General features: G+C 41.7%; 1 protein-coding gene across 1 annotated transcript in view; it reads right to left on the bottom strand.

The window, feature by feature from the left end:
- The window catches only part of LOC115469677 (mucin-2-like), a 257,743-nt gene that overhangs the window by 13,843 nt on the left and 228,465 nt on the right, over positions 1-15,435 (bottom strand). The window contains exons 12-13 of the mRNA XM_030202465.1: positions 9,161-9,292; positions 5,634-5,718 (exon numbers count right to left, since the gene is read on the bottom strand). Coding sequence (XP_030058325.1) covers positions 5,634-5,718; positions 9,161-9,292 — 217 coding nt within the window. The remainder of the gene's footprint in view (positions 1-5,633; positions 5,719-9,160; positions 9,293-15,435) is intronic.

Raw genomic sequence — 15,435 nt, 5'->3', positions numbered from 1 at the left:
GAGTAAAGGTGTTACTGAGACCAATTTTAACGAATCAGGCAATTGTCCCTCAGTTAAGGATTTGTAACTATACATAAAACATCATCAATTACAACTTCTCCTAAAGCCTTAACAACAGAGATATGGCAAGGATCAAATATAGAGCCAAATAAAACTTTCCCAAAAATGGACCTTGTGTGATCTAGCAATAAAATGCTTTGGGTTTGTGTATGCCCCATTATTCTAATTATAACAACTTGTCATATTCTTACAAATGAAAAACAGTTTTTCCGCTTGGGTTGTGCGCTTCTTGTGTTTGACCTCTTTGAATACTAGGTGGGTAATAGGGTGTGTAGCCCAAAAATGTCCGTTTTGTATAGTTTCTCATGTCCTCTACAGATGGTGATAATGACCATGTGCTAATGAGAAAATTAGCGTGTGACCATTAAGAAAAGAAAAAGCCAACTGTGGCCATTTTTCAGCCATGCTAGAAAGTGACTGGAGTGTGCGGCAAACCCACACATTAATCCCAGCGTTGGCCACTTTCTAGTGTGCTTTAGTAAAAGGACCCCTGAGTATGTGGAAATGTAACTGCATTAACTGATTAGCGCAGAAATGCCCACTCCCCACCCCCAGACGCCCCCTATGCTGCAAAAAAATTTTAATATGTGATTTGCGCACACAGGTTTCAAAATTTCTGCGGGATTAGTGGCGTAGCCAGGGGTGGGCCCAGCTGGGCAAAGACTCAACCACTTTGAACTCAGGCCCACCCAGCAGTGGCACAACTGTAATGTGACTGGTGGGGATCCCCAAGCACTGCCAGCTGAAGACTCCCAGTATCTGTCCCTATCTGCCCCCCCCCCCCCAGGTGATCACTACACTGGAATGTTATATCAGAGGGAAGTATTGAGGTCAGCATGAGCAACGGTTATGAGTCACTGCTCCCTGCCAGCACAGAACTAAAGGACTTAAAAGATACCAAGGGGTTTGGGGACTGCACTTAAGAGGCTCATGATTGCCAGAGGGGTGGAGGGAGAGAAGGGAGAGATGTTGGGCAGGGGGTGTGTTTCTTGTGCCCATCCACTTTGGGCTCAGACCCACCCAAAATTGGTTGTCCGCCTGTGCTCCTGTGCGGGATGTCTCAACGCAGGGCCGTGCCTAGGTCTATGGCGCCCCCCTGCAGACAATCAGTTGGCGCCCCCCCCCCCCCCCGGACCTGCTTGGCAATGTGCTCCGCATCCGCTAGCGAGGCTCCAAGGCGTGTGGATGTCAAAGAATAAAGTGGTTGCTCAAAGCATATACTAACCACAATTGCTCAACTGCAAAACACTATACACAAACTTGTGCAAAAACACACTCATAACCTCACCAAACCATAACAGCACTAATTCCAAGGACAGAATGAGCTACAACCTTATGCATGGAAAGGCAGCACTGTAATTACACCGGGCTCTAAAACACCAGTACACAACCTTGTGAAAAAAAAACACAAAAAAGGGCTGAAAATACTACACGCTAGTTACCTCAAGAAGTCAGACTCAGCATGCAGCAATACTAGAAAAATTTAAACTTACATGCAAAATATCACAGATGCACATTTCCAAAAGCTGACATATTCCAGTTAATAAATTCTGAATAAAATACTTTTTTCTACCTTTGTTGTCTGATCATTTAGTTTTTCTATTCACTTTGGTCCCAATGTCTTCTGTTTTATGCAGTCTCTTCTTTCCATTTGATATTTTTTCTCTCACCATGTCCATCATCCTCCTGTGTCCTTATGCGTACTGCCTACCATCTGTAGCCCTGTCCCTATCCTTCAGTGTCCTGATCCAGCTCTTAAATTCAGCAGTTTCCCTCCATCCATATCCAGCATTTCTCCTCACTCCCCTCCATCCATGTGCATATACTTTCCTCCCCTCCATCCATGTCCAGCACCATCCCTCTTTCTCTCCTATCCTTCCATCCAGTGTCATCCCTCTTTCTCTCTCCATCCTTCCACCCATTACCCTCTCCCAATCCTTCCATCCATTGTCTCTCTCTATCTCGACCCTTTTCCATTCAGCATGTCCTCTCTCACCCCATCCTTCCAGTGTCTTTCCTCTTTCCCTACCTACCAGCATCTTCCCTCATTCTGCCCCCTCCTTCCAGCATTTTTCCTCTTTCTCCCTTCTTTCATCCAGCATTTCTCAGTCTGGCTGCTAGTTTCTCCCCCAGTTTCTCCCCAGCAGCTTCGCTCTCTCTCCTGCCCATGTCCCCTCTTTCTCTCTCCATCTTTAAACTCATCTCTCTCTCTCTCTCTCTCTCTCTCTGTACCCCTCTTCCATCCAGCATCTTCTCTCTGGCTCTCACCTGCTCTTTTCCATGTCCCCTCTTTCTCTCACCATCTCTCTCTAGCTCTCCCCTGTTCTTTTCCATGGCCCCTCTTTCTCTCCCCATTTTTTTTTTTATTTTGTTACATTTGTACCCCGCGCTTTCCCACTCATGGCAGGCTCTATGCAGCAGGCAATGGAGAGTTAAGTGACTTGCCCACAGTCACAAGGAGCTGCCTGTGCCGGGAATCGAACTCAGTTCCCCAGGACCAAAGTCCACCACCCTAACCACTAGGCCACTCCTCCACTCCACTCTCCATCTCTTTCTGGCTCTTCCCTGCTCTTTTCCATGTCCCCTCTTTCTCTCACCATCTCTCTCTAGCTGTCCCCTGCTCTTTTCCATGTCCCTGGCTCTACCCTGTTCTTTTCCATGGCCCCTCTTTCTCTCCCCATCTCTTTCTGGCTCTCCCCTGCTCTTTTCCATGTCCCCTCTTTCTCTCACCATCTCTCTCTAGCTGTCCCCTGCTCTTTTCCATGTCCCTGGCTCTACCCTGTTCTTTTCCATGGCCCCTCTTTTTCTCCCCATCTCTTTCTGGCTCTCCCCTGCTCTTTTCCATGTCCCCTCTTTCTCTCACCATCTCTCTCTAGCTCTTCCCTGCTCTTTTCCATGTACCTGGCTCTCCCCTGCTCTTTTCCATGTCCCCTCTTTCTCTCCCTATCTCTCTCTGGCTCTCCCATGTCTTCCCAATCCCAATCCTGGAACCCGCATGTCTTCTTCTCTCTTCCTTCCCTCCCAGCTCCCACCCCTCTCTTTGGGAGTTCAGCAACTATTTGTCTTTCCTCTCTTCCTCCTGGGATCCAATAAATATCAATATCTCTTCTCTCTCTCCTGTTCCCACTTCCCCTCCTTCTGTGGGTCTAGTATGTCCCCTGCAGGTCCCAGCATCATTGACCCCCCCCCCCCCCAGTCCAATAATCTCTCACTCTCTCTGCTGTGCACTGATCCAGTCATCTCACTCCCTCCCCCACTCAAAGCTTGCTTTAGATTAATGGCAGTGGCAGCACTCCACCCGGGCTGTCTCCGATTCTGCCCCCCAAAAAACAGGAAGTCATGTGGCAGTACCTGGCAGAGGAAGGCGCAGACATAAGAAGAAAAAGAAGCGCGGGGCCACCTGCAGCAGCCTTCAGACATGCGCTGTCGGCTCTGCCGGTCCTCTGCCCCCAGAACGGGAAATTGACGTCAGGGGGCAGAGAACCGGCAGAGCCGACAGCGCATGTCTGAAGGCTGCTGCGGGCGGCTCCGCGCTTCTTTTTCTTGTTATGCTGGCTGTGGAAAAAAGCGGCACCGGCGGCAGCAGAGGTTCAGTGTAGGTCTTGTTTGTCGGGAGTCTAGTACAACACGGTAAGCGGGGTAAGCGCGGCGCCCTTGAAGGCAGGCGCCCCCCTGCGGTGCTTACCCCACTTACCGTGTTGGCACTGGCCTGTCTCAACGCATCCACTATAAGTTCTTTTAAGCTGCTGTAAGCACATGCTAGTACTTACCACAGCTTAATAAAAGGAACTCTTAGTAAGATACACTTGTAGGCATTCCTGGGGCACAGTTTGGTGGTGTAGGGCGGAGTTGTGTTGTAATCTTGTTCTTTACAAAACACACACCTGCTGGGAATTCCAAAACTGACTGAAAGGTTAAGAGAAATTCACTATAAATAAATTTCTTATGAGGATGTATGTATCTCTCCATAAAGCCTTTAGGGCCTCTTACAGGTTGGATGATGTGTGTTTGAAGTGTGGTCTACCTGCGGATCTGATCCATATGTTTTGACTTTGTCCTCCCATTCTTTTGTTTTGGAGGCGAGTGTGTGCACATTTCTCTCACTGGTGGAAGGTTACCTGGCGTCTGGACTTACGCCTTTTATGTGATATCTTTATGATTTCCCCATTTTTGCCCAGGGCTCTGTGTAGTTCTCACTGCTAAGAAGGCTATTTTGCATCATTGGATAACCATGGATGTGGCTACATTGACGCAATGGCATTCTGCTATGATTCTTCTTTGTTTACTGGAATTCAGGGGAATCATGGACTTCTCCTCCTCTAGAGGGGAGGCATTTTACTTGATATGGTCCCTGTTTTAGGACTTTCTGTCTTTGGTAGCTGCTGTAGGGGTCAGCACACTGCTTTCTGTTCTTTGTTTATGGGCTAGGGGTGGGGGATGAAGTTGGGGTGTCTTTGAAAATGGGCATTCAGATATGTAACTGTTTAATGTATTTTTCCTCTGATGTTGGCTGAGTGCGTTTAATAAAGTTCTTTAAACATAAAAAATACACACATGCATGCATAGAGTACATGCATTATATTTGCGTCTGCCTTGGAGCAGGAGGACATTTTTGTGTAGCTGGATATAGTTCTGTGTTTATATTTTATAAAAGCACATAGATGTGTTGCTTTATAAAACAGGTGTGTTTTTATAAAGCTTTATAAGTGCCCCATTATAAAATTACCTGATAACACTTCAAGTAAATACAGCAGATACCAGGGCCGCCGAGGGGGGGGGGGGGGGGAGTAAGATTCCCCAGCCTGACTTTCAAGGGGGGCCTGGAGCCAGAAGGTTCTGCTCCCTCAGTCTGTCTCTCTTCTGCTCCTGTGTTTTGGGACCTGGGTGATTGCATTAACACTATAACCAAGGTCCCAGCATACAGGAGCAGGAGAGTGACAGACCAAGGTGGCCCAAGTAGGGGGTGGTAGCTGCAGCGGCCCTGCCCCTGGCCCAGCTCTGCCTCTCAGAGGCCTTAGCAGGTACACACATGGGAAATGAGCACCTCATCTTTGCAAAGTGAGTTTTATCAGAGTGAAGACATGTTAAATATTTAGCACTATATCTGACCAGGAAATGAGGCAGCTGTAGCCTAGGAGGGGCCTAACAGAGAGTGTGCTAATTTAAAACGCAGCAGAACTACATTTTGTAGATTAGGGATGGAATAAACCTACTCTTAAGCACAATTTTCTATTAGCATAGAAGTAAAAAGGATGGTTTGCTAATATTTAAGCCTTTCTACTCAATTGCATTTTGATGATATTAATCCCAGATTGAAATATGTTACTGTAAAAGGATAACTGCACTTTCATACCATCAGAATAGGAAACTAAAAATGTTCCAGCATGTGGGACAATCAAGTGGAAAGGATAAACTGACAGTAGTTAGCCTACTTATAAGGAGGTTTCACAGCCATAGTTTTCGTTGGATCTAACATATCAGGATACATCCTAAATATTGTAATTGAAATATTTTCACAGATAAAGTGCTTTAGGTGAGATGATAGAGTATTTCTCAAGTTCACAACAGCCTACCATGGAGTACAGTCCTGTCTGGAGACACATGTTAATTCGATCTCATCAAAATATGGCAGCTCAGCAGGGCAGAAGGGGTAGCAACCTGTAAGGGCAAAACTATGTCAGTTGACGATACTGTACTTCCATCTAAAGCCCTTCTATAGTTATAAATCTACATTCATAGTTACAGAGCTGGTTTGGATGAAAGATGATTATATATCCATTCAACGTTTTAGCAGTTCACAAACTGTTTGCCACGCCTAAATATTGTGCATCTTTGGCAATGTTTTAGCTTGTTTGGGGGGGTAGGGGTGGGGGGTGTCCAGCAAGTTCCTCCTGCTTTTCGGGGTTTTAAGCTCAGTTTGAACCTATCTCTATGCAACCTTCATTCACAGCTACTTGGTAATATATTACTTTTAAAAGTAATGAACTGTAACGATTACTTTTGTGCAAATGTAATAAAATAACTGTAATACATCACTTTTTTCAGTAATGAGTAATATAGGGCTAGATTCTATATATGGCATTGAAAGATCGGCGCTGAACAAAATGAGCGCTATTCTATACAGGGTGCTTCGAGTTGTGTGCCATTTATAGAATAGCATTTAACACTGGGATCTGTGAAGGCGGTTAGCTTGGCAGAGTTTAAAAAGGGGTTAGATGGTTTCCTAAAGGACAAGTCCATAAACCGCTACTAAATGGACTTGGGAAAAATCCACAATTCTGGGAATAACATGTACAGAATGTTTGTACGTTTGGGAAGCTTGCCAGGTGCCCTTGGCCTGGATTGGCCACTGTCGTGGACAGGATGCTGGGCTCGATGGGCCCTAGGTCTTTTCCCAGTGTGGCATTACTTATGTACTTATATACATTTTAGGTGAGAGATTTATACCAAGTGAAACCTGGTATAAATTGTCGCATCTAAATTACGCATGGATTGGCCTTATTCTGTAAAACTGTGCGCAGATTCCAGGAATGCCCCTGACTGCTCATCCCACTCCCTTGTCACACCCCTTTATTGGACCCATACATAAAAATTTACACATGCATCTTTATAGAATAGCAACTATAACAATATATGTGTAAATTTCAATTATTGCCAATTAGCACTATTAATAGATTGTTAGTGCCCAATTGGCTCTTTAAGCAATTAAACTTTCATGCAATTTTGAGTGTCATACATAGAATTAAGGGGAAAATGTCTAGTTACTTTTTAGTAACACCTATCTGATTTTCTTTGCATCACTAGGCCCATTATTGAGCTGCTTCCTGGAGAGGTTTTTCCACCTGTGGCCAAGTGTTACTTTCTGCAAGTGAGATCAAGACAAGATATTTCTGAGCTCCTGGAGAAATCATTAGAGAAAGACTCCAATAATGCTATAGGTCTATCCTATATTTTATGTTGTTCCTTTCTTTTGTATGGTTTAGATTTTTAATGGATCTGTTCTTGAACAATTATCTAAATTTGTCAGTTATTTCTATGTCCCTATGTTACGTTAAATGAAATATATATTAAGAACTCATTTCATTCACATTCTTATTGTTTTCGATGGTGATCCCTCAGATATTATAATGGTCACGCTAGATATAGATTCGTTCTAAACCAATATCCATCAAGTGGAAGCTCTTTTGATCATCGAAGTAGAACAACTCTTCATAGAATCCTTAATAATTTAATCTTAACCTTCGCAACAATAGCATTAACTAAAAACTATTTTTAATCTGAAGAGATTTATTATCAACAAATTAAGAACAGGTGATGGATGTGACCATGGCACCAGATGTTGCAAATCTATATGTTGCCTCCTTTAAGAGTATGTATTAGATCACCCTTTTAAATATAAGTGTTATATTGATGATATATTTTTGCTGTGGAGAGGTACTCCTGATCACCTTTGCCAGTTTAATTTATGGTTCAATATAAGAGATGTTAATCTTAAATGTAAAATGCATTTTTATCATGAGGAGATCAATTTTCTTGATATTTTGATCAGAAAGGACACCAAGTTTTTCAATACATCTATTTACAATAAGCCCACAGATAGAAATACATATTTACATTATACTAGTTTTCATGACAAGAATCTTAAGAGAAATCTTCCCCATGTCAGTTCTTAAGACTATGTAGACTTTGCTATAATTATGATGACTTTGTATTCAAGCTTCTTTGATGGCATCGAAATTTAGCAGCAGAAGCTATCCAACAAAATACATACATAAAGGATTTCATAGAGCTAAAATTAGTGATAGAGATACAATACTCATCAATAGGAAAAACAAGACAAATCAATGTTTGCACTTTAAGATATTCACATTTAGCTAGTGGTGTAAAGAAAATCATTTATAAACACTGAAATATACTTGAGGATCATGAATGTTTTAAAACCAACACTTGTGGCCTACTCTAGAGATAAGGACCAGTTACTCCAAGGATTCTGTCTCTAACAAAAATTGAACCTAAATGTGGCTCTTGTAGTGTTTATATACACTCCTTGGACATTAATGAATTTTTACACCCTAAAACTGCATAAACCTTCAAGTTACAACATACTTCTGTTTGCAACACATCTTAGGTTTATATCATCATTTGTCCCCATTCTTTAATTTATGTTGGGGAAACTAAACAATTGATAAAGACCAAAATGATAAAACATTGCAGTTGCATTGGTAGAAATGTGCTTTCAGCACCATTAGTGGAACACTGGAAGGACTTAGGACATTCCATCAGTGACCTGCACTTTGGTTTTGGTTTGTAAAACATTTTGCAAATGTTGGAGAGGTGGTGATTTTGATTTACATCTTCATGAAGAATAAAAGTGGATTTCTTGAGTTAACACTGTATTTCCTCATGGTTTCAATTCAGAGATTGATTACAGACCTTTATGCTCTTAGGGTAGCATTTTCAGAAGTGCTCCCTGTCCCACACACAGGGCGCAAGAGACTGGGACTTCTCAAAGAGTACACACTATTTATGATACTACCCAAAACAAAACAAAAAAAATTAGAACAAAACAGAAATTCCCATAAACGAAACAAGACTCTACCACAGTAACTACCAGAAATTAGAGGCTACCTCCTCCTGCACCTACCTAAATGCAGAAACATAATCTACAAAATCATCTATATGGCAAGATTCAGCTACCTGGGCTCCAAATGGTGGAACTCAATACCTGCCACAAGAAGCATCAATATCTCCAGTTCAGAAAAGAACTGAAGACCTACCTATACAAAACGTTCTATAACTAGCCACACAAACTACAGATGCTCTATAACACACCCTGACCGAAAACGCTACTGTAACTATACCTAACTGTAAATTGTAAGCCATTTTGAACCAAAACTCATTTTTGGAAAATAGTTGGATATAAGAATGCATGCATGCATAAATAAATGATTGTTTGAGGGTTGTTGGTTTTTTTTTTTTTTGGGGGGGGGGGGGCTATCTAGTTGTTGTGACATTGTAATGTGTTCTATTTACCAGTAAAAGGATTTTTAAAAAATGAAAATGTTTGGTCTGCAAAACCCTAAGAAATAAATAAACAAACCTTCCAGTCTGGGCAGCCATTCTGAGCACTTATTGGATGGATTCCGACAGGTTCTCAAGCAAGGAATTCCACAGGCTTTGTAATGCCAGCTGTACTCATTTGTAGTCAAGTTGCTGGGTTCACAGTATATTGCTAAAAAGAGACAAAGATAGAAAGAAAACAAGAATTACTCTATTGTATCTTTACTTTTTAAAAACATTTTGGAAAGCACGGTTGCTTCTCTTAAGGGCTATGGTAGTGGTGTACAGTTGGGAGTAGTGGGTTTTGGGGGCCTTAGCAGACAACGTAAGGGAGCAATGGTCAGATGTGTACCTGGGAGCATTTTATGAAGTCCACTGCAGTGCTCCCTAGGGTGCCCTATTGCTTTCCTGGGATGTCACATTTCAGGGCATGTATATTGTTTCACTACAACATGGATTCTATGGTGGACTAGTTTAGCAATGAACCATAGAATCCATTCAGAAGTTAAAAAAGTTGCATATAGAAAATGTGGTAAAAGCGTAATTGAGGACAGCCTCACAGTGCACCAGAGAATCCATGTTGCAGTGAAACAATATACATGCCCTGAGTGTGGTAAAGGCTTTAGGCAGAAGGCAGACCTCACAATACAAAGAAAATCCACAATAGAGTGAAACCATTTACATGTTCTGAGTGTGGTAAAAGCTTTGGTTGGCAAGAAAGCCTCACAGGCCATCAGATAATCCACACAGGGATGAAACCATTTACATACACTGAGGAGGTAAAAAGGTTCAGTTACAATGTTATAAAAAATAGAAAGCTTGGCATTAGGTAGAATAATGGAAAAATGACATCCCAGGAAAGCAATAGGGCACTCTAGGGGGTACTGCAGTGGACTTCATAAAATGCTCCCAGGTACACATCTGACCATTGCTCCCTTACCTTGTCTGCTAAGCCCCCCCCCCCCAAAACCCACTACCCCAACTGTACACCACTACCATTGCCCTTACGGGTGAAGGGGGCACCTATATGTGGGTGCATTGGGTTTTGGAGGGTTCACAGTTTCCTCCACAAGTGTAACATGTAGAGGGGAGCCTGGGTTCACCTCTCTGCAGTGACTACTCCAGGGACCTGCATGCTATTCTGATGGACCTGAGTATAACATCTAAGGGTGGCACAGACGCCGGCATGTAATATTTTCATTACATTTTTAGGGGTGGGAGGAGATTAGTGACTACTGGGGGAATAAGGGGAGGTCATTCCTGATTCCCTCCAGTGGTCATCTGGTTATTTAGGGCACCTTTTTGTTTCTTATTCATAATAAAAACAGGTCCAGCTCAAAATGTCTTAAGTTTTAGTCCTGGACGTTTTTGTTTTGTTCCATTATGGCTGAAAAATGTCTAAGTCTTAGGAACACCCAAGTTACGCCCCAAACACTCCCCCTTGAGATTTGGATGCACTTCTGAAGGACTTCAGAGAAAAACGTCTAAAAATAGGTTTCAAAAATGCTGATTTGGACGTTTTCATGAGAAAAACATCCAAATTCAGACTTATGCCACTTTTTGGACATTTTTCTCTTGAAAATGAGCCTGATAGTGTAGTAAGCTGTAGACCTTTGTAAGTCTAAGGGGCTCTTTTGCAATGCCACGGCAGAGCTACCACAGCATTGTCAAATGCCAATCCAACACTAATGCAGGAGCTGGCAGTAGTGCCACCCACAGTGCACACCATTTCTGGTGCGACAGAATTTTTTTTTTTTTTTTTTTTTACTGCCAGGTTAGCATGAAAGCCCTTACTGCCTCCTAAATAGGTTGCAGTAAGGGCTCTCCCCAGAAATGGCTGCATGGCAAGTGTGCACTTACCACAGCCATTTCCTTTTTTTTTTTTGCCTTTTACCCACTGTGGTAAAAGAGGCCTTGGTGCACAGCAAATCCACACGCCGATGCTACTGCAGGGCCACTTTTACCATAGCTTGGTAAAATGAGCCCCATAGTAACATAAGGAACTTTGTAAGTCTAAGTGCTTTGAAAATAAACCCCTCAGTATTCTTAAAACATCTGTGTAGTTTTCCGACTTTTATTAATGGTTCATTTCCTAACTCATCCTGTTTTGTTTTCATTATACCCCATCCTACTCCCCAGAGCACTGAATTAGTGACCATCCACCTTATAATTGAAAGAGAAAAACGCCTAGATTTCGACCCAAATCGGGAGATAGACGTTTATCTCACAAAAACGAATAAATCGGTATAATGGAAAGCCGATTTTGGACGTTTTCAACTGCACTCCATCGCGGAAGCGTACAAAGTTGACGGGGGCGTGTCGGAGGCGTGGCAAAGGTGGAACTGGGGCGTGGTTATCGGCCGAGGAGAGATGGGCGCCTTTCGCCGATAATGGAAAAAAAGTATGCGTTTGTAGCTAGAATTTAGGGCACTTTTCCTGGACCCTGTTTTTTCACGAATAAGGCCCCAAAAAGTGCCCTAAATGACCATATTACCCCCAGAGGGAATCGGGGATGACCTCCCCTGACTCCCCCAGTGGTCACTAACCCCCTCCCACCACAAAAAATGATGTTTCACAACTTTTTATTTTCACCCTCAAATGTCATACCCACCTCCCTGGCAGCAGTATGCAGGTCCCTGGAGCAGTTGTTAGGGGGTGCAGTGGACTTCAGGCAGGTGGACCCAGGCCCATCCCCCCCCCCTACCTGTTACAATTGTGCTGCTTAATGTTTATTAGTCGTCCAACCCCCCAAACCCACTGTACCCACATGTAGGTGCCCCCCTTCACCCCTTAGGGCTATAATAATGGTGTAGACTTGTGGGCAGTGGGTTTTGAGGGGGATTTGGGGGGCTCAACACACAAGGGAAGGGTGCTATGCACCTGGGAGCTCTTTTACCTTTTTTTTTTGTTTTTGTAAAAGTGCCCCCTAGGGTGCCCGGTTGGTGTCCTGGCATGTGAGGGGGACCAGTGCACTACGACTCCTGGCCCCTCCCACGAACAAATGCCTTGGATTTATTCGTTTTTGAGCTGGGTGCTTTCATTTTCCATTATCACTGAAAAACAAAAACGCCCAGCTCACAAATTGTCGAATAAAACATGGACGTCTATTTTTTTCGAAAATACGGTTCGGTCCGCCCCTTCACGGACCCGTTCTCGGAGATAAACGCCCATGGAGATAGACGTTTTTGTTCAATTATGCCCCTCCATGTCTTCCCTTGTTGAATGAGGGCTGCAAACATCTCTTCTGGTGCTGTTCTCTGCTAGTAGGTTTCAAGTATGTGCTGACGTTTCAAGTTTATTCAGTGCTTGATGTACCATACATCATAAATTGCATCTGACTGCTGCTTTTAGTTCCATCTTCCCAGATCACTTGGTTGTCTTCTCTAAGATATTATTAAAATTGTTATAAAGTTGATTTAGGTTGAATGAAGCCCATTGAGTACAAGCTTTTTTTTCAATTGCTTGACACCTTACTTTATCCACAATTCAGTGGAATGTGAAATACGCACTGGTCCACTGCAAATTCTGCAGAAATGAAAACAATCCCTCTGTAACTCTTCATAAACGGATTGGTTCAGAATCACTAGATCAACATTGTTGCTACTTTGTATGTTTTTTTAATTTGTCTTCATATTTTAGATTTTCAAAGATAGTGTACAGTATAAAAGATAGTGTACAGTATAAAACAATTATTAACTCTTAACAACAAGAAGAAAACAATAGGAACTTCCATTGTACCTTAGTCTACTCCCCTGATTAATAACTAGTAATGTGTCCCACCCAATCCCTTACTGATCCCCTCTAATAAAAAACCTTCCCCTACATGCAGCTCCTTGCACAGTAGGAGCCTCCATCATTTTCCAGGTGTAGCCATTTCACACCGAGCTACTGCCAGTTCTCACCAGTGAATTCTTTTCTCCCATCACTGCCTCCTCCCCCCATCTCCAACCTAGAAGACATGCTTTAGGGCTGTTAGGGGCTACCACTCTTCTCCTGTTCTTCAGTACAGCTATCACTTGTGTCCAAAAACATTGTATCTTTGGACAAGTCCACTAAATATGAAGAAACAAATCCCCATTCCCCACATTGCCTCCAAAACTGATCAGAGACATTGGGGGTAAATCAAACGTCTGCTTGGGGGGTCAGGTATCACCAGGTGATAACTTTGTACACATTTTCCTGCACTAATATTCAAGAGGAGATCTTAGTTTCTTGGAAGTTTGTTTCCATTGGTCTACACTTCTCCTATATCCTGCTCCCATTTCAGCATGCATTTATATTTTTTAAACTGCTACCCTCTTAAAATGTTATAAAAAAATAGCAATTACCCTTTTCATTCCCATCATGGAATCCTAGACCTTTTCCAGTATTTCTTGATCCTCCAAGTCTGCTTTTACCAGCCCAACTGACCTCATGAAGTGCTGTACTTGCAAGGTAACAAAATATCCTGAGGGACCAGCTTATAAGTTTCTCATAACATATTAAAAGGTATTATTTGCCCATCCTCTAAAAATTGGGCAGATTGAACTAGTCTAACATCCCATTCTTGATTAAACGCCTCTGTCTCTCCCATCATCAATGACTGGTTCATACCTAAAAGCTGCCAGGGTGGAGATAAGAGATACTGGACATACAAATGGGAAGTTGGAGCACCTTCACATCTGTTGTATCACTGCTCATATGTACATACCTTCTAGACTGGGATTTGGGTAAAAATTTCAAGAATTTTAAACCTGAATGGACCACTGTCCCTTAGTATGATTATTTTCAAGTCACAGGGTATAAATGCAAAGTTAGGAAAGGAGGATGCATGGTTACTAGATTTTCTGTTATCCATTGCTTTAAAAATGAACTTCATTAATTGGAAAGATGGTACTGTCTTAGAGATTAATCTGTGGTGTAACACATTCTGCTTTTCTGAAAATATGAGGCTCCTGCAGCAAAAAAGAAATCTTATGTGGTTAGGCAGAAAAGTGGATGTGTCAAGCTGGATTCCTACATGTCACTGTTAGTAGTGTAAAAAGAGTAAGATCCCGAAGACATAGCCTGTTGTTACTGTTTTCATGATGACATTACATTAAAATTCTTATAGTCTACAATAACCTGCATAGTTCTTTGTGGATAACAATAAGAAGGTTGGGACAATCCAGGAGTTATATAAACATCTATCAGTATACAGCTTTTATGTAAATACTGACTGAATCAATTAAAAATATATCAAAACATAATCTGATATTATTTTATAAGTAACAAATATTTTTGAAATAAAAAAAGGTTTTTACTGCTTTTCTGAATAGCCCATAATTTGCAATCAAACTAAAGATGGAAGAGAATTCCATACCAAAGCTGCGTGATATGGAAAAAAGGATTTCAATAATTATGGAGACCTAACTTTATTAGGAGTCGGTAAACATAAGAACATCTGATTTTGAAAGAATACCTATTACAGGTTTTTACAAGATGTACTTGATCCATCAAATGTGATAGAGCAATACCGTATATGATCTTGAATATTAACATGCATAATTTGAATGAACTCTGGCCTCCATTGGTAGCCAATGTAGTTTTAGAAAAAATGGTCTTATTTTATCAAACATATAAACAGAGTAAATGAGCTGTATTGCTGTATTTTGAATTGTAATTTTTAAACTACAGGCTTAGAGCATCCCCTATATATAATATTGCAATTGTTCAATTCTGATAATAGTAAAGATTGAACAACAAAAACAAAAGTTGTTAGTTTAAGATACTTCCTGATTGATCTCAATTTCCTCAATATAATAAAAGATTGTTTTATTATTTTATTAACCAATTTACCATTGACAGCCTTCTAATTGTCATTTCTATATTAATATTATGAAATTTAAAAGTCAATAAAGAAAAGTGAATGAATATCTTTACAATGCCTTTGCACAGAATACTTAACAATGGCATTTAAGGTCCCCATGTATGATATCTCGGTCCAAAATTATTACTGAAACAATGGGGGCAACTCTGCAACTGGGTGTCTTCATTTTTGTGCCCAGATGCAGCATAGGGATAGCATATTCTATAATGGCATCTGTGATTCCATTATACATTATTAACATACGTTGGTAGAAATACTTGTACATTTAGACACTCCCACTTATACCAGGTCTATGGCAAGCATGAGTGGGCATGTAATTTTCAGTATTCTGTAAGTTGTGCATGTATATGGGGGAGCCATGCTCCACCCCATGTACGCCTCCATGCTTTTACATGCTAAGGCAGTTGTTCATGTATGATATACAATACCATTTTATGCACATCTCGCACTTCCACTCATATGTGTAG

This window comes from Microcaecilia unicolor, chromosome 4, assembly GCF_901765095.1.
Source record: "Microcaecilia unicolor chromosome 4, aMicUni1.1, whole genome shotgun sequence".
In the NCBI taxonomy this organism is placed as follows: Eukaryota; Metazoa; Chordata; class Amphibia; order Gymnophiona; family Siphonopidae; genus Microcaecilia; species Microcaecilia unicolor.
Note: the sequence above shows the minus strand (reverse complement) of the source record. Positions and strands in the feature narration are given on the sequence as shown.